This window comes from Mustela putorius, unplaced genomic scaffold (genome assembly GCF_011764305.1).
Source record: "Mustela putorius furo isolate JIRA1106 unplaced genomic scaffold, ASM1176430v1.1 tig00004007_pilon_pilon_pilon, whole genome shotgun sequence".
In the NCBI taxonomy this organism is placed as follows: domain Eukaryota; kingdom Metazoa; phylum Chordata; class Mammalia; order Carnivora; family Mustelidae; genus Mustela; species Mustela putorius.
This window is the reverse complement of record NW_025422145.1, coordinates 3,364,728-3,388,405: the sequence shown is the minus strand read 5'-3', so window position 1 is coordinate 3,388,405 and position 23,678 is coordinate 3,364,728. Positions and strand designations below refer to the sequence as shown.

The 23,678-nt window shown below is 49.0% G+C and overlaps 1 protein-coding gene across 4 annotated transcripts in view; it reads right to left on the bottom strand.

Moving 5' to 3' along the window:
• Nucleotides 1–23,678, bottom strand: part of MYH11 (myosin heavy chain 11) — a 111,058-nt gene that overhangs the window by 25,638 nt on the left and 61,742 nt on the right. For all 4 annotated transcript variants that reach the window (XM_045072131.1, XM_045072132.1, XM_045072133.1 and 1 more), the window contains 13 exons: nucleotides 22,671–22,769; nucleotides 19,777–19,920; nucleotides 15,243–15,338; nucleotides 13,213–13,331; nucleotides 11,539–11,691; nucleotides 10,481–10,654; nucleotides 9,128–9,301; nucleotides 7,495–7,609; nucleotides 4,452–4,645; nucleotides 3,028–3,149; nucleotides 2,832–2,901; nucleotides 2,480–2,640; nucleotides 1,063–1,171 (listed from right to left, as the gene is read on the bottom strand). In XM_045072131.1, coding sequence (XP_044928066.1) covers nucleotides 1,063–1,171; nucleotides 2,480–2,640; nucleotides 2,832–2,901; nucleotides 3,028–3,149; nucleotides 4,452–4,645; nucleotides 7,495–7,609; nucleotides 9,128–9,301; nucleotides 10,481–10,654; nucleotides 11,539–11,691; nucleotides 13,213–13,331; nucleotides 15,243–15,338; nucleotides 19,777–19,920; nucleotides 22,671–22,769 — 1,730 coding nt within the window. The remainder of the gene's footprint in view (nucleotides 1–1,062; nucleotides 1,172–2,479; nucleotides 2,641–2,831; nucleotides 2,902–3,027; nucleotides 3,150–4,451; nucleotides 4,646–7,494; nucleotides 7,610–9,127; nucleotides 9,302–10,480; nucleotides 10,655–11,538; nucleotides 11,692–13,212; nucleotides 13,332–15,242; nucleotides 15,339–19,776; nucleotides 19,921–22,670; nucleotides 22,770–23,678) is intronic.

Genomic DNA, 23,678 nt, shown 5'->3' with positions numbered 1-23,678 from the left:
AGAAGTGCCTTGAAAACGCTATATAAACCCTTGGCTTTGAGCGCTCGGGGTCCTTGCTGAAACCTGCTGCGCCGGGCGGATGCTTGGACCCCAGCGAGCTGGAAATAAACCTCGCTGTGTGACTTGCATTATCGAGAGTGTTCTCTGTCTAATTGAGGGGTGGTCGACTCCGTACCCTAACAATCCCAAGGAGGAAAGCGGGGAGGAATCTCCCACATTCTACCTCCCCATCAAGGTGACCGTGTGCACCCTTGACGGTTCCCGCCAGTCCTTCTCCTACATGTTTAAAAAACACACCCGAGACCACGCTGTCCAATTTTCTACGACAAGTCCGTTACTTAAAATTAAAGATAATCAGCTTTACGCCTTTGTTTTTTTTGCTAGCTGCCATTTTTGTGCTCTAGAAGCGGTGACAGGGGACATCCCTGTCTTTCTCCTGGCTTGAGGGGAAAAGCTCTCAGTTTTGTCCCCATTAAGGATGACGTCGGCTGTGGGTTTTTCACAGCAGGCCTTTACTGTGCGGAGGGAGGGGCCCTCCACACGGCTTTGGTCCAGCGTTTTTAGGTGACCGTCATTTTTAAGAGTTGCAAAGTATCCTACGGAGGGAGGAGTGTGTTGGGGGCTGGACCCTGACGTGCTACTATAAGATCCACCACGAATGCCCCCAAGTCCTGATCTTCAGAGAACAATGTGCCTTGTGACAAAGCCAGTTGCCCTGATGACAGAGTGTAGGACTCCCCTTGTAGAACATTCTTGAAAGGGAGGACAGAGGAGCGGGGCTATGGTGGGGAAGTGGGTGCGGCCAGAAATGAGCAATGGGAGGGATTCCCGTGCAAACGCTTGGGATCCCAGTCAGGGTCATTGATAACCTATGAGCCCACCGAAGGCGAAGGGGGGGTTAAGCCTTCTCGGGCCAAGAAACTACACACAGGCGAGGTGTGACTCTGAGCTCCCGAGCGCATGCGCACATGGGCCGTCAACCACATGCGGCCCCACAGCGGGAGCGTCTGGGGCGCAGAGGGGGGCAGAGGGTTCCGACAGAGGCGGTTCCGCGGCACTCACTTTGGTGAACAGCCTCCACCACTGCCAGTTCCGCAGCTTGAGGTAGGCGGCGCAGTTCCTCTGAATCACCTTCATGGCCGTCAGCTGCTGCTGCCGCTTGGCAAAGGCCCTGGGGCAGGGGAAGTGGGTTCTGTGAGAACCCCCCGGGGAGGCGGAGGGGGGGGGGTGCCCAAGCCTTGTCTCCCCGGGGTCGTGCGCGCGCACATCCCAAAAGCAAGACGCGCCTGTCCGGCATGGGATTCTGTGATTCCTGCAGGGGCATCACTCCTCCCCCCTGCTCTCCAGCTCGGATTCTTCAGGAAGCTCGAGCATCAGCACATGCATGTCGTCCGGGCGCAGACCAATTCAATGATCTGGAGGCCAGCACCCTTCTCGGTGGGCAAGGAAAACCCCCAGCTCACCAAACACCCTGAACTCAGATCTGTGGTCCAAACAATGCCTAGGTAGTCAGTCTACACTCCACCAGTCCTAAAGGGGGTCCTACACATGACAGGCAGACCCACTCTTTCCTCCGGTGTGTCTTTGTGTCTTAGAAATCTCAAGTCTGACTCGGAATCAGGGCTCCTTTGGGTTTCAGGGCTGGTGGGTTTGCAAAACCACCGCCAGGGGGAGCTCAATGGCTCCTCTTTCCCTGTGGGGCTGCCATCTTGGTACGTGGGTCAACCTGAAGAATGCTGCTGCTCGTGTCAGTGGAGGTGGGAGGGCGCATCAGAGAATTGAGCTATGAAATATAACCACTCAGGTCTGTTCCTGGACTGCAGACCCCCCCCCCCCCAGTTCTGGTCTTCACCACCTTGGTTCTGGCCTTCACCCTTTTGGGTCCACTGAGTAACGAATGGGCTTACTCTGCCCTGGGCAGAGAGCCACTCCGCCAGTCCCTGCAGTCCTCTGTGGGGTGTGACTTCCCTCGAGGAGCCCCATCCCTCATGCAGACCCTAAGCCTCGCAAAACAGAAGGAGCATCCGATCTCCCATGACCCTGCCTTCTGGATCCCTTTTGAACAGGGGGTTATGGGGACAGCCAAATCCTCTTCTCTCCTGCCCTTACCATCTTCTCGCACTTCTGAAATGACAACCTAGCCCTGTCCACGGACTCCTCACAACCCCATGGGCAGGAATAAGAATCCTCCTCCAGTGGAGAGATCTGAGCCTCGTAGAGACAGAGAGAGAGAGAGAGAAACTCGCCCAAGTTCACCAGCAAGTAAGCTGGGGGGCAGGACGGCAGCCCTTACAGTGAGGGCACTTCCCTACAATGGTAGCGTTTCTGCCTCCACCAGAAGCAGCGCCAGGCGATCAGGATGCTTCCTAACTCAGGTGGCCTCTCAGAGAAGCAGGGAACCAGAGTATGAGGCCGCAGAAGCCCAGGAGGGTGTGTTTCTGGGCCCTTTGCAGGAAGGCGACAGGGCTCAGGTCCTTACTTCCTGGCCAGGTAGCCGCGACACATGGCCTGGAAAGCCATGATGACATCAGTGATCTTCAAGTCCCGTTCCTCCTCCAGGTGTGCCAGGACCCCGGTCCGGAAGAAGATTTTGCTCTGCCCGATTCTGTACAAGTTGGGGTCGAGTTCCAGGGCTTTGATCTGCAGAAGAAAGGGGGGACAGGTGCTCTCGTTCTCAGCTGTGACATGTGTCCATGGGGCGTGTTTCAGGAAGGTCCCACCCCAACAAGCTCCTGGCAGTGTCCCCAGCGACGGGGGTGGGGGGGCGGGGGGGGGGGGTGCATTTGCAGTCAGATCCCTGGGGAGGGGCTGGAGCTGGGGCTGGGACTCACCATGAGAATGCAGGCCTGCTTCCCGTCCATGAAGCCTTTGGGAATGGCGTTGGCAGCCAGGATCTCGTAGCTGGAGACACAGGGCAGAAGCTACTGATGAAACGGCTCCCGGCATCCTTCCAGCCCTCCACCTGGCCTGGCTCACCCCCCGCGCTCCCTGCACCCAAGCCCCCTCCCCTGACCCCAGCAGGCTCACCGCTGGCGGAACTCCTGGAAGACGATCCTGTTGGGGAAGCCCTGGCGGCAGATGCGAATGCCTTCCAGCACCCCGTTGCAACGCAGCTGCTCCAGCACCAGAAAGGCGTCCAGCTTGCCAGACTGCAAGGCCAGAGAGGCAGAGCGGTGGACCAGGGGGCTGGGACTCCGGGAGCGGCAAGCCCCGAATCTCAGGCCTGGGTGACCCAGTGTCAGGCCACCGTGGCTGACAGAGGCACCAGTGGAGGTCCCAGCTGAGGTACCGGTGCCACCTCTCCTGGACTTGGTGGCACCAGCCTCACCTGGCTAGAAGCCTCTCCTTCCCTCACTTCCTGTCACTGGTGCTGCAGCAGCTACCTCCCAGATGGCTCCCAAAGGACATCCATTCACCATCACCGCCCCTCCCTTGCCTCCCTCTGCAACCTCGCATTCTGTTTCCCTAACATCAGTCTGATCGTGACATACCCCTGCTTTTAAAAGCCCACAACGGCCTCCTCTGGTCAACCCACAAGGAGTGCCACGACCCAGCTCCTGCCAAAGGATTCAGCCCCATCTCTCCCCAATCCCTGCCTCACACCATCACAGGTCAGCATGAAATGACCCAGTTGCTACCTAGACCTTTCGCTTCTCAGGTCACATCGTTGCTTCTACTGGTCCCATTGCCTAGGATGCTTTCCCCACCCTGCCTTCCACTTCACCAAGCTGGTGCCTACTCACTCCCAAGGCAGCGTTCTCTGAGCCCCAAGGCTGGAGTGGGAGCCCCGGCTGCATGGTGTTCTTGTAATTTACCATGCTGCGTTGTGCATATCGGCTTGTGCATCTCTTTCTCCCAGCAGGTCTCCCACGACATCAGCCCATTGACATCTTGGGCTTAGTCTCTGCTTTCCATCTGTGAGGGCTGCCCTGTGTGCCATAGGCGTTTAGCAGCATTGCTAGCTTCTCTACACTGGATCTGAACAGCAGCTCCCTCCCTGTTATGACAGCCAACGAAGTCTGCAGACGTGGCCAGATGTCCCCGGGGGACACTGCCCCAGCTAAGCATCCCTGCACTAGATCACCGGAAGAAACCTGCAGGCAAGGATCCCGGTTTATCCAGCACTCTATCCTCAGTCCCTGGCACAGGTGCAGCTCTACTGACTAGATTGCCTATATTGACTAGAATAATGAATGCATGAACGATTCGATGCCCTGAACCAAAAGTCCAAGGCTCAAAGTCCCTCTGTCTCCTTGCCTTCCTTTGCCTCCAGGATGGGGAGTGGGTACCCAGTTCAGACAACCTTCCACCTGCATCAGACGGAGCCCGTGGGGTATGGAGGTTTTCCTCCTTCCTCTCTACCCTGGTCTGCTTTCCCCAAAGCTTCCTGATGATATCCCCAGAGAGTACACTCTGGCCCCCACCCCCAGAAGCCAGGCAGGTGGTCTCACCCTCTTCTCGTGGTTGGGGATGATACAGCGCACAAAGTTGGGTGTGGTGTTACGTAGGGTGGTCATGAGCTTCCCCAGCTGCTCTTTGTACAGCTGTCCCACGGTGCGGAACATGCCCTTCTTGGTCTTGGAGGCACTGGGCAGAGAGCTCTCTGTCATCTTGGCCATCTGGTCCAGGCCCACGATGCGGTCCACTGTGGGGCACATTAATGTTGGTGTCAGCCTCTGGCCCACCCAGGGGCCCTCCACCCCAACAATAAGCCAGAGGACTAGGCCCAGGGAGTGGAGACTCCAAGTTATCTGCTCCATTTTGGTGGGCACTGTCCCCATTCTCTCCTCTGCGAATCAGCACCTTTCCTCTAGCAACAGGTAAGGGGAGGTGTGTAGAGGTCTGCTTTTCATGTATTGTCTATTTGGGAAATCTGAAAGCTCCTGAAGTGACAAAAAGAACAAATTCTCTCTCTTAGGTTATCACAGAGACCTGGAAATAAATCCTTCTCTTGCCACTCTCTTGGCCTGGTGTCATTTTGTGCCTCAGTTTCTCCTACAAAATGGGAGTCAAACCAGCACCTACTTCCTAGGGCAGGAAGAAGTGAATAAGGTTTACCTCTCCTGCCTGCCTTCAGACCTTCACCTATCAAGAAATATTTATTGAGAGCCTACTATGCACCAGCCCCCACAAACACAGCTATGAACAATGACCCTGTGTCTCCACACATAATCCCAGCTCATATTCTATGGATATTCTATTGGAAAGAGACCAACAATGACAACGTATATAAGTACACAATATTCCAAGCAGTGAGACATACCTAGGAAGATAAAGCAGGGTAAAGAGGGAGAGAAAGAGTAATGGGGGTGATCTCTCTGATAAGCTTAGTGAGTGATTAGGTAGATTTTCAGAGAATCGATATTCTGGAGACAATGTATAGCAAACACTCCAAGGTAGGAATCTAGCATATTAATAGGGACTCAACAAGGGATAAGTGGTGGTGTTATTGGTGTGACATCACAGCCACCAAGGTTCTTTTTCTTTCAGAACAAAATGAGAGACTCCCATGCTGCCCATCCAAGCCAAAACCACTGGCATAACTATGAATTTCCTTCAAGGCACAGCTTTGGCTGCACCCCACAAATTTTGGTAATTTGTGTGTGTGTGTGTTTTTTTAAGTTCAAAATATTTTAAAATTTCACTTGAGAAAATTAAATAACACACCCAGACACTTCTAAATAAGACATGGGGGCCAAGACCCAAGTGCCATTTAGAAGTGTGTCATTTGGGCACCTGGGTGGCTCAGTGGGTTAAGCCGCTGCCTTCAGCTCAGGTCATGATCTCAGAGTCCTGGGATCGAGTCCTGCATCAGGCTCTCTGCTCAGCAGAGAGCCTGCTTCCCTCTCTCTCTCTCTGCCTGCCTCTCCATCTACTTGTGATTTCTCTCTGTCAAATAAATAAATAAAATCTTTAAAAAAAAAAATAGAAGTGTGTCATTTAACTTCCAGGTATTTGGGGATTTTCCAGCTATCTATCTCTTACTAATTTTTAGTTTAATCCCATGGTGGTCGAAGAGCAGGCACTGTATACTTTCTATTCTTTTAGATTCATTAAGGTGTGTTTAATAGACCAGAATGTGGTCTAGTTTGGTGGAAATTCCATGGGAGCTTGAGAAGAATGTGCATTCTGCTGTTGGGGGATGAAGTAGTCTATAGACCGCAGTTCTTTTTTTTTTTTTTTTTTTTTTTAAGATTTCATTTATTTATTTGACAGACAGTGATCACAAGTAGGCAGAGAGGCAGGAGGGTGGTGGTGGGGGAAGCAGGCTCCCTGCTGAGCAGAGAGCCCAATGCGGGACCTGATCCCAGGACCCTGAGATCATGACCTGAGCCGAAGGCAGAGGCTTAACCCACTGAGCCACCCAGGCGCCTCATAGACTGCAGTTCTATCAGTTGGCTGATGACGATTCAGCTCAACTCCACTGGCATTAGGATGCCCTATTTCTGTGCCTTGTACTCAGGCAGGTCATATGACCCCCATGTCATAATGTCTTTGCTTGTTTCTGTCTTCTGCCAGACTCTGGGCTCCTTCAGGGAAGGGTCTTGCTGAAACGGTCACAAATCTCAGGGTGAGATCCCATTACCCCATCCCATGGCCTGGGACATGGCGAGCGCTTAGTAAATGTTGGTACAACAGAACCCCTCCTCCAGCATTTTCTACCATGCTTAAAACAAGTTGTCCAGGCCTATGAGCCCAAGGCTGACAGGCCCTGTGCAAGGACACAATTTGCTGCGGGCACCAAGGTCCAGGAACAAAAGCAGAAAACCCCATCAGCCCTAAAGGCCTCACGGAAGCAGGCATGTACTGAGTCTTCACTATGGGACTGGCAGATGTAAGCACTTCAACATGGATTAGCTCTTCTCTGGTTCTCAGAGGGAACTCAAGTTCTGGTCCCCAGAACACCAGCCCCACCACCACCCCCTTGGAACTTGTTAGAAATGCAAATTCTCAGGCCCTACCTGGACCTGTTGTATCAGAACTTCTAGGACTGAGGCCTAGTTATCTGAGTTTCAAGAAGCCCCCCAGAAGACCCTGATGCATGCTCAAGCGAGAGCCCCAGGTCTGATTCTACCCTATGGGGATTATGCTTCTCTTCCTGGTTTTATTAAGGACACTCAAGCTTAATGACATCAAGAGACTCAGCCACGATGACAAAGCTAGTGCGTGGCCAAGAGAAGATCATAGTTGAGTCTTTCTGACCCCAGATGGGAAGTCATCATGCCTCCTGCACTGTTTGCTCTGTTACTGCTTGTCCCTTGACTTAGACGTGTCTTCCTGGGCCCCAGGTGTGGAACTGAGGGGTCAGGGGTCATCACTCTGGAAGTGGCAGGACGCATCAACAAGTTGTCACTAGCACCTGCACACCCTGTCCTCTCCCCACCCCCACACAGGCCCACCCCTTCCCGGGAGCAGGTGTGCGAACCAGGGGCACCTGGAAGGAGGCAGAGCCCTCTGTACCCAGTCCCCCAGCTCCGGCCAGCCGGCTCTTACCGTCCTTCCAAAGGTCAGCCACGAACTTGTCCGAGGAGGCGTTGAGGAGGGAAGTCACGTTGTCATTCAGCGGGTCCATGTTCTTGGTCAGCCAGGCACTGGCATTGTAGTCCACCTGCAAGCATCACCACACTGGTCAAGGGTGTCTGCCTCTGTGACTAACTAAGGCCAGGGCCCAGGGGCTCCTGTTTCCCTCTGGGGTCTTCCCAGGTCAGAGAGGAAATGGCATTAGCAGCCTCCGTGATGGAAATCTTCAAACACCCATGATGAGTCCAGCAGATCAGTTCTTTGAAGGAACCTGTGACAATGGGGGCTTCGGCCAACAGCGCCCCCTGCTGGCTCCATTCCTGCTTCTCTTAGTTTCTGGCAGCCCCCCCTCTGCAGAGCCCAGGAGGATGGTTCGAGTTCCAGCCCTGGAGAGCTTTGCAGATGGCAAAACCCCTCCCTCACCACCAAGGCTCCCCTCTCATGAAGAGGGGCCTTGGCAACAATCCCATGACGTGTGAGGACCTCACGTCCCCTCTCTGATGAGTGTAACTGCTGTACCTCAGAGATTCTGATACATCAATATACAGAAAAGGGATCGATAAAGCTTTTCCAGTTCCTGACTTGAACATGGACAATGGCAGAACCCTTCATTTTATGATTGTGATGTTGAAGGGGAACAGCCCGTAAAATAGCTCTGGGGGGTTATTACGGGATGTGAGTTGCCACGGGGATGGCCAGGCCTGATGGGAGAGGGGACAGAAAAGAGCCATTTGGAAAGCGGGAAAGAGGAAGGCGTTCTTTTGTGTGCTTAAGGGAATGCACACTCCCTTGAGTTTGAGTAGGATTTGGCAAACTTTTTTTTTTGGTAAAGGGCCCAGATAGTAAATACTTCCAGCGCTACAGGGCATGACATCTCTGTCACTATGGGTCACAAGCGGCCAAAGACATTATGTAAACATAGGAGCTGTGAGCCCACAGAACTTCATTTACAGAAACAGGCTGTGGGTGAGATGTGGCACGTGGGCCGTGGTTTGCCAATGTCCGGTTCAGGGCCTTGCCTGTTTGCACGAGGCGGGGCGGGGGAGGGGAGGGCACTGGAGAGACAAGAAAATACTCAGATTCTGCAGGCCAGGCCAAGCTGTGGTTTTTTTCCACGTTATCCAGGACCCTCGGGAGCCTCGGGGAAGCTCCTGGGTAATTACAGCTCTCATGTGATGACCATCATTACCGAGGAGGAGGAGGAGGAGGAGGAGGAGGAGGAGGAGGGAGACCTCCATCACGTGTTTTCCTGGACAGCAGAAGCTGGCTGTGGTAAGCTCCAGGCTGCAGTAGGGGAGGGGTCTGTTGGGCCCCAAAGTGTGTTTATCAGTTCTCCCATCCCATCTGGCCCTTCCTCTTCGGTTTAAATGGTAGCAGGAAGGAGTCAGGGTCTATACGAGAAAGAATTGCCTGGAATACGTTATAGAGATTAGAATATATCTGTATAAATATCTCGCTTATAGATTAATAGATAGGAAGACTTGCTTGGATTTAGTTTACATTTGATTTACACCTTTGGGCTCTGCCATTCCTAAATTACTCCTGCTCTGAGCACCCCGCCTGGTCCCCGGGGGACGGAGAGAGCCCTGGGGCCCACGGCTGGTACCTTCCCGGCATAGTGGATGATGGAGAACTCCGTTTTGTCCTTGAGCTGCTTGGGTTTCTGAAACTTGGGGTGGTTGCCCTGCTCCGTGCATAGCTTCTCCACGAAGGACTTGTCTGTGGCCTTGGGGAACCAGCACTCCTCGTCCAGCAGGGCCAGCACACCAGGAGGGTTATTCTGTGGGAAACAAGGCAGGCAGGATCCCAGCTAGCGTGCCCGTGCTTCGGGCTTTCCAGAAAGAGTTAGTCCCCGAAACACGCCATGTCACCTCTTCTGCCTACATATAAAGATGGATTTGTGTCTTCCACTCCCACAGATCTATCCTCAAATTACCCTGGACCTGCACTGGGGAAGGACAGGTGGGAACCAGCAGAATGTGTTTGCTGCTGCCCCCTAGTGGGCAGAACACACGGAACAGCCCACCTGAACTTGTTGCTTTACATGTAAGTTGCTTTACATGTAATTTGCTTTCCACGTAATTTACATGTAACTTCGCCTCCAGGGTTCCTTTGGACAAAGCCCTTCTCTGTAGCCCCGACAGGCTAAGCCAAGGTGCTAGGAACACAGCCAAACTTACACACTTGCCACTTACTCTGCACAAATGGTCTTCACTTTTTAGACTCAGATCAGGGAGGCATATTTCTTTTCTTTCTTTCTTTCTTTCTTTTTTTTTTAAATGTAAGCTCTACACCCCACAAGGGGCTTGAACTCAGGACCCCGAGATCAAGAGTCACATGCTCTTCTGACCGAGCTGGCCAGGCGCTCTGAGCGTTTCTTCACTGCTGTATCCAAAGCTGGCCTCCCTGAATGGTTCCCCACATAGGCCCTATCAGAGCGTTTAGCGGATCTGTCTGGCTTCATGTCTGCTCCTTCAGGAGGCCAGGGACTAGGTCCATCCAGTCCGTGGTTACATTCCCAGCCCCTGAAGAGGGGGCCCGGCACAGAGCTGGTGCTTAGTACACAGTCATTCAACGATTGTTGCTTGGGTGCCTACTGTGGGCGTGGTTCTAGGGGTTAGGGGTACATGAGCTAACAAAACAAAGACCCTTGCCTTTGGGGATGAATGATTGAGACAGGGGAAGAGGGGGGAGGGGAGAGAAGGGAATGGAGGGGAAGGAATGCTAAAGAAGGGGGGGGAGGGGAGCCCAAGGGAAGGAGGGGGGAGGAGCGGTGGGAAAGAGAAATTAAAAAAAAGAAAGTACCTTTGAGAACCAAATGTGGGCTAAGGGACAGTGTGATCGAGTTCACAAGGACTCGGTGGCAGGGGAAGCCGTGCACCCGTGGGGCGAGGGCAGGGTCCACGTGCCACAGCCGAAGGAGGCCACACACGCATGCGAGTGTGATGTGGGCCCTCACCGGCCGCTCGATGAGCTCGATGCAGGGCTGCAGGTCGAGCCCGAAGTCGATGAAGTTCCACTCGATGCCCTCCCGCTGGTACTCTTCCTGCTCCAGGATGAACATGGTGTGGTTGAAGAGCTGCTGCAGCTTCTCGTTGGTGTAGTTGATGCACAGCTGCTCGAACGAGTTCACCTGAGTGTGCGCAACAGCGGGGAGGCCCGGTGAGCGTCTTGGTCAGAGGACAGGGCACCCAGGGTAGCTCGGCCCCGAGAGAGCGCCGTGGCTGGCAGTCTGTGCACCAGAGTCCAGAGCGGGCTGAGTCCCAACAAGGGCTGCCTAGAGTTCACGGGACTGGCTCTTCTCACGCCAGGGGGCCCCCACACATGCTGTTTTGAGGATGCTTATCTCCTTCAGCTGTGCAGTGATGTATGCATAGAACAACTACGCAGGGTCCTTCATCACCCCCCCAATGCACAGATGGGGATGATGAAACTCAGAGAAGGAGTGATTCTCTCGTAGATGTGTTTCAGACTATCTGTCCATCTCCAGACCTTCCCTTTCACTGGGATCGTCCCTCTAGTCTGTGGGTGTGGGATCTAGTAGTCATATCCCCATTACAAGAAGTACAGCAAGACCCTAGGGCTTGGCCCAGCTCAAGGGAGTGAGAGGGAGTGAAACTCAACTGGAAGATTTTGCTTACAACTATTGGGAGCAGTTGCGGCTGGTCAGAATTTCTGGGGTTGCCAAAAGGCAATCTAGAGCTGTGGCAGCCATTCTGCCACCATGAGGGGAAAACCAGCTTGAGAACAGAACCAATGTAGAGGTGGGAAAGAAAGAGAGAGAGGGAGAGAGGTGGAAGAGATCAGGTCTTGCCTGTTGGACCCAGCTGAAGCTCTGGCCTTCTCAGTTTCACAAACCAGTACATTTCTTACACCCTCGAGGGTGTAACCTTAGCTAGACAGCCTCCTAGTCTAAGTAGTTATCTGCCTGCCCTTCTCTGAAATAATGGCTTCTCCAAAGGAGACTTCATTCCAAAGAGTCAAGACCAGGGCTATCAGGATCCCACCAAGCTGTACCTCAAAGATCTCAAATCCAGCAATGTCCAGGATCCCCAGGAATGAAGCCCCTTGCCGGTGGGTCTTGTCTAGGGCTTTGTTCACACGGGTGAGTATCCAGCGGAAAAGACGTTCATAGATGGCCTTGGCCAGAGCCTCTATGGCAAAGTCTGCCTGTGGAGACAAGTGAAGGAACATGGTCATCTCCAGTGGGCCACATTTTCAGATAAGCCTGGTGAGCAGCTCAGACTTTTATTCCCCTCCTACCCATAATCAGTCCTTTAAAAATAAACAAAAAAAGGAAATTACACCATCTCTACACCCAGTAGAAAAGTGGCAGTAAGGAATTGAGTGGCCAGACCTAAGGAATAACTGTGTGCCTAATTAAATACTTCCTATCAGGGGAGCTGGCACTGAGGAGAGTCTGTTGCATCAGAGGGACCATTTAGAAGTGGTCAGTGCTGCCTCTAGAAAAGGTACACAGCCATTTTCAAAAACATATCTTTTAGGTCTGACCTTGAATGTACAACTAAGCGATCAAGATGAGATCGTGAGTACGGTACTGTGCTGCTCTTGTTCAGTACTGGATCTTCACAACCTGATATGGGACTTTGAATATTCTAGTATTGGATGGATGAGGAATAAAGAAATGGACAGATGGATGAAAAGATGAATAGATGATACATGGATGACTGAATGGATGGATGAACGTATGGATGGTTGGATGGATGGATGGATGGACACTTCCCACTGAGGGATCATCAGCAGTATAAAGTCTAACAAAGGCAGAAGTCAGCGAAAATAAGTTAGGATGGATGGATGGATGAATGGACAGATAGATGGATGGATGAACGGATGGACAGATGGATGAACGGATGGATGGACAGATGGATGGACAGATGGATGGACGGACGGATGGATGGATGAACGGATGGATGGACAGATGGATGGATGGATGGATGGATGGATGGATGAATGGATGAATGGGTGGATGGATGAATGGATAGATGGATGGATGAATGGATAGATGGATGGATAGATGAATGGGTGGATGGATGAATGGATAGATGGATGGATGGATGGACGGATGAATGGATGGACAGACAGATGGATGGATGAACGAGTGGATGGATGGATGGACAGATGGAAGGATGGATGAACAGATGGATGGATGGATGAATGGATGGACGGATGGATGAACGGATGGATGGATGAACGATAGATGGATGGATGGACAGACAGATGAATGGACGGACAGAGGGATGGATGGATGAATGGGTGGATGGATGGATGGACTGTTCAATGAACAGATGGATGGATGCATGAATGGATAGACGGATGGATGAATGGATAGATGGATGGATGGATGGATGAACGGGTGGACAGACAGATGGATGAATAGATGGATGAACAGATGGATGGAAAGATGCATTGATGGATGAACAGATGTATGTATATATCGATGAATGGATGCATGGATAAATAGATGCATGGAAGGATGGATGGACAGATGGATGGATGGATGGATGGATGGACGAATGGATGGATGGACAGATGAACAGATGGATAGATGAATGAATGGATGGATGGATGGATGAACGATGGATGGATGGAAGGATGGATGATTCTGCAGCAATAAAAGGCAAGCACAGAAGTCATTTCACATGCAAAAATCAACAGCAATTGTATCATTACCTGTTCTTTTGTCTGAGCTTTCTGTACTACATCCCGCCCAACTTTGATACGTGGAGTCAGGATGGACCGGGTGAAATCTGTCACATTAATTCCCATGAGGTGACAAACCTTCTGAGCAGCTGGATGGAGGAAAAAAGCATATTAAGAGCATCACAAAAGAGAAGGCTTAGGAAGGGAGGCCCATCACATGAGATATTTATGATCTATGTGTACATTGGATATTTTTAGAGAAATGGAGCATGACGGTAGTGAACATAGCATGAAAGAGTCCTGAAAACTGCTGTCGTTGGTGACCTCATCCCCAGTGTTTTGCTAAGAGGTGGGATGGAAGTATGCCCTCAAGGAGGGGCTTAGGGTCAGACAGTTCTAAGTCCAAGCCCTTGCCCCTTTCCCACTTCCTAACCACGTGATTTTGGAAAAACCATTTCAGTTCCTAGAGTCTTACTTTTTTCAGCTTGTAAAAAGAATGGGCCCCCTGGTACCTTGTTGGGATGTCAATGCATTTAAATGAGGTAAGGCACATCAAATGCTCAGCTTTTGGCCAGCTACCAATAAAGATGTGTCCCATTGAGCCAAGATGTGTGTCCCATCATTCTTTGTGTTGGAAAAATACTGGAAAAAACTGAAATGTCCACTAATATGGAAATGAACAAATATATCGTGGTATTTTCACAAGATGAGTTCCCACCAGCAGGTAAAGGAACAACGCTCATTTTCTCTCTCTCTAGACCAGCCAATGCTTGCAACTGGGGATGATTTTGCTCCCACAGCACATTTGGCAATCATCAGAGACATTTTTGGTTGTCACACTAGGGGGCGCTATTGCTGAGGCTGGAGGAGGAGAATAGAATCCCGCTGGGAGGCCAAGGGGACGTCCCGGTCAGCTACTCGGTTTCATTTGAAAGACAAAATGGTATTAGAACATATTCACAAGTGTCCATCCTGGAGGGGGGACTCTTGTTATATTATTGAATATCTGCATTTTAAACCTTTTCCTCAAAAGGTTGAGGTTCCATGACGCTTCCTCCGTGCGACCACTAGTGGTGCCTGATGGTTTGCACGTGTGTGACAGTTGATACACAGTGTGATTTTAGGATTTTGTCCCGTCGCTTTGAATGAGGGCTTTTGGTTTGTCGTTCCCTGAAGTTTTCTCCTCGGTGAGAGAAGTCTTTTCACTTGCCGTATTTTGGAGTGTACCCCATGAGAAACACAACAGGTGCCATGAAGGGGAAGTTCCAGGAGCTTCGGAAAGCAACACAATATACAGCCCAGGCCAGTGGCACACCGACAACAGGGGGACAAGCCGGGGGCTTAAATCACCCTTTTGGCTCAGGCCCCCACAAGCAAGGGGGTAACCATGCAACCTTTCCATAATACAAGACACTGCTTATTTGCAGGTAAGGCTGTCAATTTTAGAAAAAAAAAAAAAATACAGGATGCTTGTTGAACTGGAATTTCATATGAACAACCAATATTTACAGATTGTGATTACTTTCCAAATATTGCCAAGAACATACAATGTATTATACAATTATATAGCTTGCAATACAAATATTTGCTGTTTATGTGAAATTCGAGTTTTACTGGGCATCTTGGATTTTATTTGGCAGTTCTCATTGCAGAGAAACCTGAGCTCTGTCTCCCCAGCAAGACTGTGTGTGCCAGGACGAATGGGGCTGTTCTTATGGGGTTTCTTGATGACCCCCGGGCCCTGGCAGATTGCCCATGTTCAGAAATATTTAACAAAACAAATAATGGGGTTGGGGTTAGAATTGATGCTCCCTAAAGATCCTTTCTGTCTGATCTAAAACTATTAGTTCCCCTCCCCGCCCCCCAGCCCACGCTCTGATTCAAGAACTTCCCCCTGTGGGATCATCAGCAGTAAAAGTCTAACAAAGACAGAAAAGTCAGCGAAAGTAAGTTAGTTTGGCTCTTGTTAATACCCTCACCCCAAAAAACAAGCAAAGACTTCATGTGACCCTCCTTCCCATCCCACAAGTTGTCAATTATTGAGAAAAGGCAAGAAGAACCTGTGTTATCTGGCATGGATGCCTGGTCTGTGTTTCTTTCCTTCTTGAAGACGATATTTCCAAGCTGCAGGACAGACGACACCACCTTCAGTATAGCTGGGTAAGAGGAGAAGAGCAGATGAGACACAAATGTCAATGCCAAGGTGCTCTGGAGGTTTAGAGTCCCAAAGTTATCAGGGACCTTAGAGCCAACTTACATCTTTCTCCCAAAAAGTCTCAGGTCTGAGCTCCTAAGTCTAGGAAAAAGGCAAACTAACCTAATTCCCTGCTAACACTGTAGAAAACCTGGCTGGGGATAGCAGAATATATTCAGATGGTTGCTAAAAATCTTATGTTATCTAGGAATACTGCACAGGAGGGGTTGGACCAACCCATTCACCAATTCTGGCCCACTGTCTGCCATTGTAAATAAAGTTTTATTGGAACACAGCCACAAACATTCATTTGTATATGGTCAGTAGTTGTTTGATGCTACAAGGACAGAGCTGAACAGCTGCAACAGAGATCATATGATCCACAAAATATTATATTATCTGACCGCTTACAGAAAATGTTTGTCAACCCCTACTCTACAGCAAGGAGAATGAATGACTGACAACAGTAAAACTGTTGTATCTCGCAAATGCTTAGCAAAAGGCGCCAAATACAAACAAGAACATCAGTATGTAAGTTTACTAACAGAAAGTTCAAGAACAGGGAAAATTATGCTGTTAGAAGTCAGGATAATGGTTAACCTTGATTGGGAGAAACTACTAGAAAGGCTATGGGAAACTTCGGGGGGGGGGCTGTTGGTGTTCTCTTAGTTTAAATGGGTGTGAGGAGTACAGGTATGTTCAGTCTCTCAAAATTAATCAAACAGTGTACTTATAATATACACAATTTCCTAAATGTAAATTATATGTCAATAAAAGATATTTAAAGGGGCGCCTGGGTGGGTTAAGTGGGTTAAGCCTCTGTCTTCAGCTCGGGTCATGATCTCATGGTCCTAGGATGGAGCCCCGCATCGGGCTCTCTGCTCAGCGGGGATACTGCTTCCCCCCTCTCTCTCTGCCTGCCTCCTTGTGATCTCTCTGTCAAATAAATAAAATAAAATCTTTTAAAAAAAGATATTTAAAAAGTAAGAAATGAAACAAAGCAAAACAACAATCCCCGTCCTTCTTAATATTGTCTGGCTGAGAATAAAAGATACTTATGCTTAGGATCAAGAAGGGGGAAACTTTTTCCTACTTGTTATCCAAGAGTCTTCAGTAAAACAATGTGTTCCCAGACCCTTGGAACACTACTAACTAACTAACTAACTAACATTACCGTTAAAATGGCCCCTACGTCTGACATCCCCACAAGACTGTGAGCTACTGGAGAGTGGGGGAGTGTCCTATCATCTCTGTATTCTCAAAGCCTCCTTCAGGGTCCAGACACACATGGGGAGGGAGGGAAGTTGGAGAGAGGTTGCAGGACGGAAGGACACGTGGATGGTCCATGATGATCGGGGATGCGTGGAGGGAAGGAAGAGAGGAAGATGGACAAATCAATGGCTGGACCAGTAGATGGATGGTGGGTGGTTGATGATGGATAGATGACCAATGGGTTGACGAATAAATGGGCTAATTGATGGTGTTGACAGATGGAAAGGTGGAGGATGGAAAGCTGGGTGCTTGCCTTTAGTAGAACACATATGCAAATCCCCCAGGGTTCTGGCTTCCAAGAAGAAATCACCGAGTTCTTCAAACAAAGCCTGAGATCCCAACCTCCTCTGGTTCTTCAGGCCAACCTTGGGGTGCCAGCCCTTCGCAACAGCTGCCCTCCCACCTCAGGGACTCTGGCCCAGCTCAACAGGAGGAAGGCCCAGTTTACTGACCACCCACCCATCTGCTCCCACTCACTACTGCAGAAACCCTTCCTCCCCAGAAGGGTAGAGCTTCTCCTGATGGGAAACAACTAAGGCAGAGGGGCTTTGTCAACTGCTAAGTATAATACTAATAGTTTTTCAACTCTAAGTTTAAGCTAAGGATTGCTGAAGTGCTCACAGGGCCCAGGGAAGGAATGTCCTTCAGGAGGTCTCAACCTTGGCACTGCTGAAGTTTGGGACCAGATAAATCTTTGCAGGAGGCGCGGGGTGGGGGGAGGGTGGGGGCGCTGTTCGTGCTGTTCCATGTATCCCTATAGGATGTTTAGAAGCATTCCTGGTCTCCAACCACTAGGTGGCAGCAGTGTTCCCTCTCGTGAGCTCTGAGAACCAAAAATTTCCAGGGGAGGAGGCGGGATATTAATCAAATTCTAGCAAGATGCTGGGCCCCGGGGGCTGCTCTATGTGGTGAAAGCGGGAGATGCACAAGGACCAGAGAGGGGTTGAGGACCTAATGGGTGCCAAGCTGCTGCTCTCTTCCTTTTAAGTCGTTAGAATTAAAAAGGAACAGAGAAAAGGATCAACTTCTCACAGTGGGATTCCACTGGTCCTGATAAGGATACCAGTCCACATTTTAGAATACACTGGGCTCCTTCTAGCCTTGATTTCCATACCCTGGTTCTGACACGGATTTTGGAAAGGGTTTAAGTAAATTTAGGCAGGCAGAGAGAGAGAGAGGAAGAAGCAGGCTCCCCGCTGAGCAGAGAGCCCGATGAGGGACTTGATCCCAGGACCCTGAGATCAAGGACAAAAACCACCTTTCCACACACAAACACAGAGCACAGAGAATCACACAATGAGGCTTGGGAGTCGCTGAGACACAACAGGGAGTCCCAGCTCCACCAGCAACACGCTGCTTGTCCCTGGGCAAGTTTCTTCACTTCTCTGGGCCTCAGTAGTCTCATCTGCAGATTGGGGATAAAACAATGGCCACATCGCTGGGTTCTTCTGATGTTAAATAAGGCATATAAAGCACTTAGCATATTGCTTTATCTCCTGATGTCTTCACTTTAAATATATTAGAAATATTTCCCCAAGTGCCTGTGGTTCTAAAACAATAGAGAAAGCAATTGTTTTCTTTCTCAAAGCCAAATAATAATTGAATAAATCCTCGCTGATCAACATTTCTGGTTTTTGTTATTTAACACTGGACATCTTGGTGCCTTTTTGTTTTTTTAAAGAGGCATTAGCAAATGCTTGGCACACAGTACTTAATGTGTGTGTGTGTTTAAAGCAAAGATTAGAAGTAAAAATGACTCATGTCCCAAATAAAATAAATCCTTCTGAGAGAGCCCATGCCATTCAGGAAGGGATGCTGTTACCCCGGATTCTGCTGTGGGGCTCTGGCTAAAATCCACAAACACCACCCATTTGTCCACTGGCCCATGGAGTCTGCTTTTTCTGGGCCCCCAGTTATCTCGAGGGAAGCTGCCCTCTAGACTGCATTTCAGCAACCTTAGCATGATTCTGGGGCTCCAAAGGGGTGTGGGCGTGGGAACGAAGAAAAATTTTCCACAACCGTGTCCTAGTGTTCCCAAAAGAGATTAACCTTGGACACTGGGGCACGTCTAACCCAGAAGGGCAAGTATTTCTTCTTCTTCTTCTTCTTTTTTAAGATTTTATTTATTTATTTGACACAGAGAGAGAGATTACAAGCAGGCAAAGAGGGGGAAGCAGGCCCCCCACCAAACAAAGAGCCTGATGCGGGGCTCCATCCCAGGACCCCGAGACCATGACCTGAGCCGAAGGCAGAGGCTTAACCCACTGAGCCACCCAGGCACCCCAGGACAAGTATTTCTTAAAACACAGTGTGGAAACCAAGATGATCTCTTTGAGCTTTCTTGGTCTCAGAATTAAATGTGTTTCTTGGTCATTGGTCGGTGATATTGATCAACATGGGTCTATGACCAGAACGCACTTTCCAGGAAGAATCCAAGTAAGCCCCTCACCTCAGTTACTCCCCCAACCCCTGCCCATCCTGGGCCCGTATATTCTTAAGAAGGCCAACGTCCTCTCCAGCTCCAGCTCCAGCATGGAACAGAGACGATAACATAAGCCACTCAGAACTTTCCTGGGATCATTGTGAATAACTCAGGAATATGCATATCAACCTAAGCCAACCAGTAAGAGTCAATGGAACTCCATCCAGGGACTCAGACAAGGAATCCAGTCTACTTTGCTGGACATAAACCCAAAGGACGTAAGGGCTGGAGCCTCAGCAGCCATTTTGCTGCCAAGAAATGGCAGCCCACCTAAAGACAAAAGTGCTCACAGACCAGGTTCTAGAGATATCCTTTGAGTCCACATAACCCACTGTACTGAAACTCCTATCCCTGAACTTTTCGGCTCTGTGAGTGGATCATTTCCCTTTTTGCTTATGCCAATTCCGGTTGCTTATAACTGAAAGAGTCTAACATATGAAGCCACTTTTCTAAAACACCAATAAGCCACTTAAGGTAATGTTAATTTTCCTTCGTTCCTTTTTTTTTTTTTTTTTTTTTTTAAGGATATGGAGAGAATCCAGCAAGCAGAAATCTGTCCCAACCAGAGAAGAACCTCGAACTAATTCTGGTGGCCATGACTCTAGGTCCCCTCACCAGCCTCCAGTCTCAAGGCATGAAGACTTACACAGCTGCTCCTCCTCACTGAAGCCCATAATTGCCATGGCCTCCAAGGTTTCTTGGAACATCTCGTCATCCTGGGCAGCTGGGATGGGCACAAAGCCATTGGAGAGGAATGTATAGTTGTTGAAGCCCTCCAAAAGCAAGTCATCTAGAAGGAGACAAAGATGGGATGGTGGTCAGGAAGATGGACTTTGAACATGAGAGGCAGGAACCTGGTGAAGGGTCTGGATAAATTGGATAAATTTCTTCAGCAGAATCACTAAATGTGTTCCCTTTCCTGAGACTTGTACAATTTAAAACCTTCCTTTTACTCTGTCACACAGAAGACATCACCAGCCATCACCAGCCTCATAACGTGGTGCAGGTTGTGCACTGCCCCAAGGTACCTGGTAGCTGAAACCTAGTCTCAGTTCCACCTGTTAAGCCATATCCCCTGATACAAGGTTGCATCTAGCTGGACGAAGGGACGCCTTTATTTCAGCTGCCCCCAAACACCCTGCCTTTAGGAACAAAGCTGCCTGAATAATTAGATCCGTATTTATCCATCCACTTAACAAAACTTTATCGCATCATTAATATGCATGAATTTTAAAAATCAATTACTGTCAAAAGGTTTATAATAAAAACACCATTCCCTGTTTACCCTTTTTCCAATTCCTACGTTACCCTATAGTACTGCTTTTCTTTCTTTTAGCTGTTCCTTCTGGTACTTACCACTATCTATTTAACAGCTTAATATAAATTATATATAGCATAGGCTTGTATACACTATATGTCATATATTATATAGGTTTATACAAATTTTAATGTTATATTTAGATATCATCTATAATAAACTAGTTCTGGATATTTCAAAATGAGATATTATCAATCCATCACCTGGAATGGTGGATAAAGATTTAGCTCTCTTATCATATCTAGTCTATTGGGTTTTTTTAAAAGATGTTATTTAATTTATTTATTTATTTTGACAGAGAGACACAGTGAGGGAGGGAACAGAAGCGGGGAGAGTGGGAGAAGGAGAAGCAGGCTTCCTGCTAAGCAGAGAGCCAGATGTGGGGCTGATCCATGACCCTGAGATCATGACCCGAGCCAAAGGCAGACGCTTTAACGACTGAGCCACCCAGGCGTGCCTCCTGGTTGTTTTTACAAATAAAGTTTCATTAGAAACGATCCCACTCCCATTTCCTTGTCTCTTTTCTGTGGCAGCTTTCATGTTACAGGGGCAGGCAGATTTGAGTAGCTGCGACAGAACCCATATGGTCCCCCAAACCTAGAATATTTGCCATCAGTCCCTTTAGTGGCAACATTTGCCAACTCCCTGTTTGGAACAGGAAACATAGTTCTCTGTAAAGTGGTATTCTATGGTTACATTTTGTTTCCGCTCTTGTTCATCCCCTCTCCCATTTATAACTGCTTCTCTTTTTCTTGTACTATCTGCTTTTAGCACACCCTACAATTCAACAAGTGTCCTCTTCCAGAACAATCTTTAATGAGGCTGGATTTGACTGTGGTTTTGGAGAAAAGTCAATGAGATAGTTTTCTTTTTGAACAAAGGTCTTTTATGGGTCAAGTCACTTGGAAAGTGCCTGAGGTTAAACTGACCCAAGAAACCAGTTAACTCCAGCCTTTGGGTTAGCCATGATGCCTGATTAAATTCACAAGGATTTGGGTCTTGACCAAGATTTCATTATCCAGACTCTGGGTAAACTTACAAATGTTTGATCCTCTCTCTCCAGATCTAGCATCAAGAATAAAAATGGCCCCGAGGAATTTTAGGAGTTAGCTTTATCCTTGCCCAGTTGTTGGAAGACTAGAGACAGAGCACAAACCTGGAACCCAGATCACCAAACAAGCAAACTATTGACTTTGGTTCCAAAGAATGGAGAGATAGACACGTTTCTCCCTGGGCCACCTCATAATGTCCCGCACTGTAACTGATAACTTACCTAATTTCCAGTGTACAACATCTGTTCAGCATCGCCCCCTTTTATTCAAAACTACTCTACTTCAGACCCTATTATAAGCTCCAGACCGCCAAGCGTCAGGATTTAAGAGTGAATGAGGTCTCCCCCTAGTGGCATAACATTGCACTACACCTCATCACCTTGATACCAGCGCACACATCTCTTGGATAAATTTCTTAAGCAAAATCACTAACCCTGGGCCCCCAAAATGATGGGAAGCAAAGTTTGTATTGCTCTCATAAAATGTTAATCTTAAAATTATTACTAGAATTTAGACTATAATATGTATATATTCCTCCTTTCAGCTATGTGATTTATATATTCTTTTCAGAGTAAATTACTGGAGTTTCAGAACATATAACAGCCTATATATGACATACAGTATATACAAGCCTATGTTATAGATCATCTATATTAAGCTGTTAAATAGAGAGATAGTGGTAAGTACAGAAGGAACAGCTAAAAGAGAGAAAAGGAGTACTATAGGGTAAGGTAGGAATTAGAAAAAGGGTGAACAGGGAATGGTGTTTTTATTATAAACCTTTTGACAGTAATTGATTTTTAAAATTCATGCATATTAATATGTGATAAAGTTTCATAAGTGGATGGATAAATATGGATCTAATTATTCAGGCAGCTTTGTTCCTAAAGGCAGGTGTTTGGGGGCAGCTGAGATAAAGGCCTCCCTTCGATCTGCTAGATGCAACCCTGTGTTAGGGAATGTGGCTTAGCAGGTGGCCAAGGCTAGCTTTCAGCTCACCAAAAGGAGATGAGGAATTACACTCCTGCCACCCCAAGTTACTTATTCCCTGGACAGCATCCGAGGCTCTGGTTTAATAGCCAATCTATTAACCCTGGGTCGTGATGAATGGGGTGGTTGAACCCCATCACCCACCCCACCCCCAGTGATGCATTCTCACAGGTCACTTACTTTTCATCTTGTCCTTGGCTCCAGCAATCAGGTAATAAAAGATGTGGAACGTCCTCTCGTCTCTGGCTTGGCGAATCGCCCGCGACTTCTCCAGCAGATCTGGTTTGGGGGAGGAGTTAGGGATTCTGGGGGTATCACAGGTGTTCCCCTTGCCAGAACCTATCTTTCCTCTCCCATCTCTGTCTCACCAACAGCAGGAGAGGAGATCTCCCTTAAGCCTTACAAACTATCCAAGGAAGTAAACACAATAGGGACGCCGAGGGTCAGGGAAGGAAGTCATTTTCCAAGAGCACGCAAAAAGAATGCAAACCCACCCCTAACTCATTAAAGGAGAGAAGCCATTCCACTTCGGTGTGCCACGGAGACCGCAGGGGTCCCAGATTGTGGGGGAGGGCGCACAGGTGGCTGGGCTGTTGTACCAGGTGGATTTCTTCTTCCATAAGTGCGATGTGGCAGGATGTTAGGGCAGACCCACCTGTGCCCTGCAAAGGTAGCAGTGCTTGCCTTCCTGGAGCCCTAAATTTTAGCCTCACAGTCACCTCTGCTGTCCCAGTCCACTTCCAACTGTGCATCCTTAGAAGGCTTGTTAAAAATCCAAGGGGCTGGCCCATCCCTATCGCTCTGAGTCTATGGGTCTGGGGCAGGGCCCACGGCCTGCATTTCTTACAAGCTCCCAGGTGGCACAGGGGCTGCTGGCCAGGCTATGCACTATGCCAGCTGCAGATCTGAAAGGCAGAAGCTGAGGGCAGAGGGAGGGTCTCTGTCTGGGACTCGCCATGAACATAATAAATGAACAGCTGAGAAGAGTGAGCAGGGGTCTGAGAATAGGCTGTAAGACTCTTCCCTGGATGGGCTGGCCATCAGCCCCAAGATCGTGGGGGGTTCAGCCCATAGCGGGCACAGAGAGGCTGGGCTGGTTGGTGGTGGGGCCTGCTTCCTCCAAAGCAGGAAGCTGTTCCTTTACATCTGAAAAATCTGAATTCCACTGGCTCAATTCCACCAGTGCTC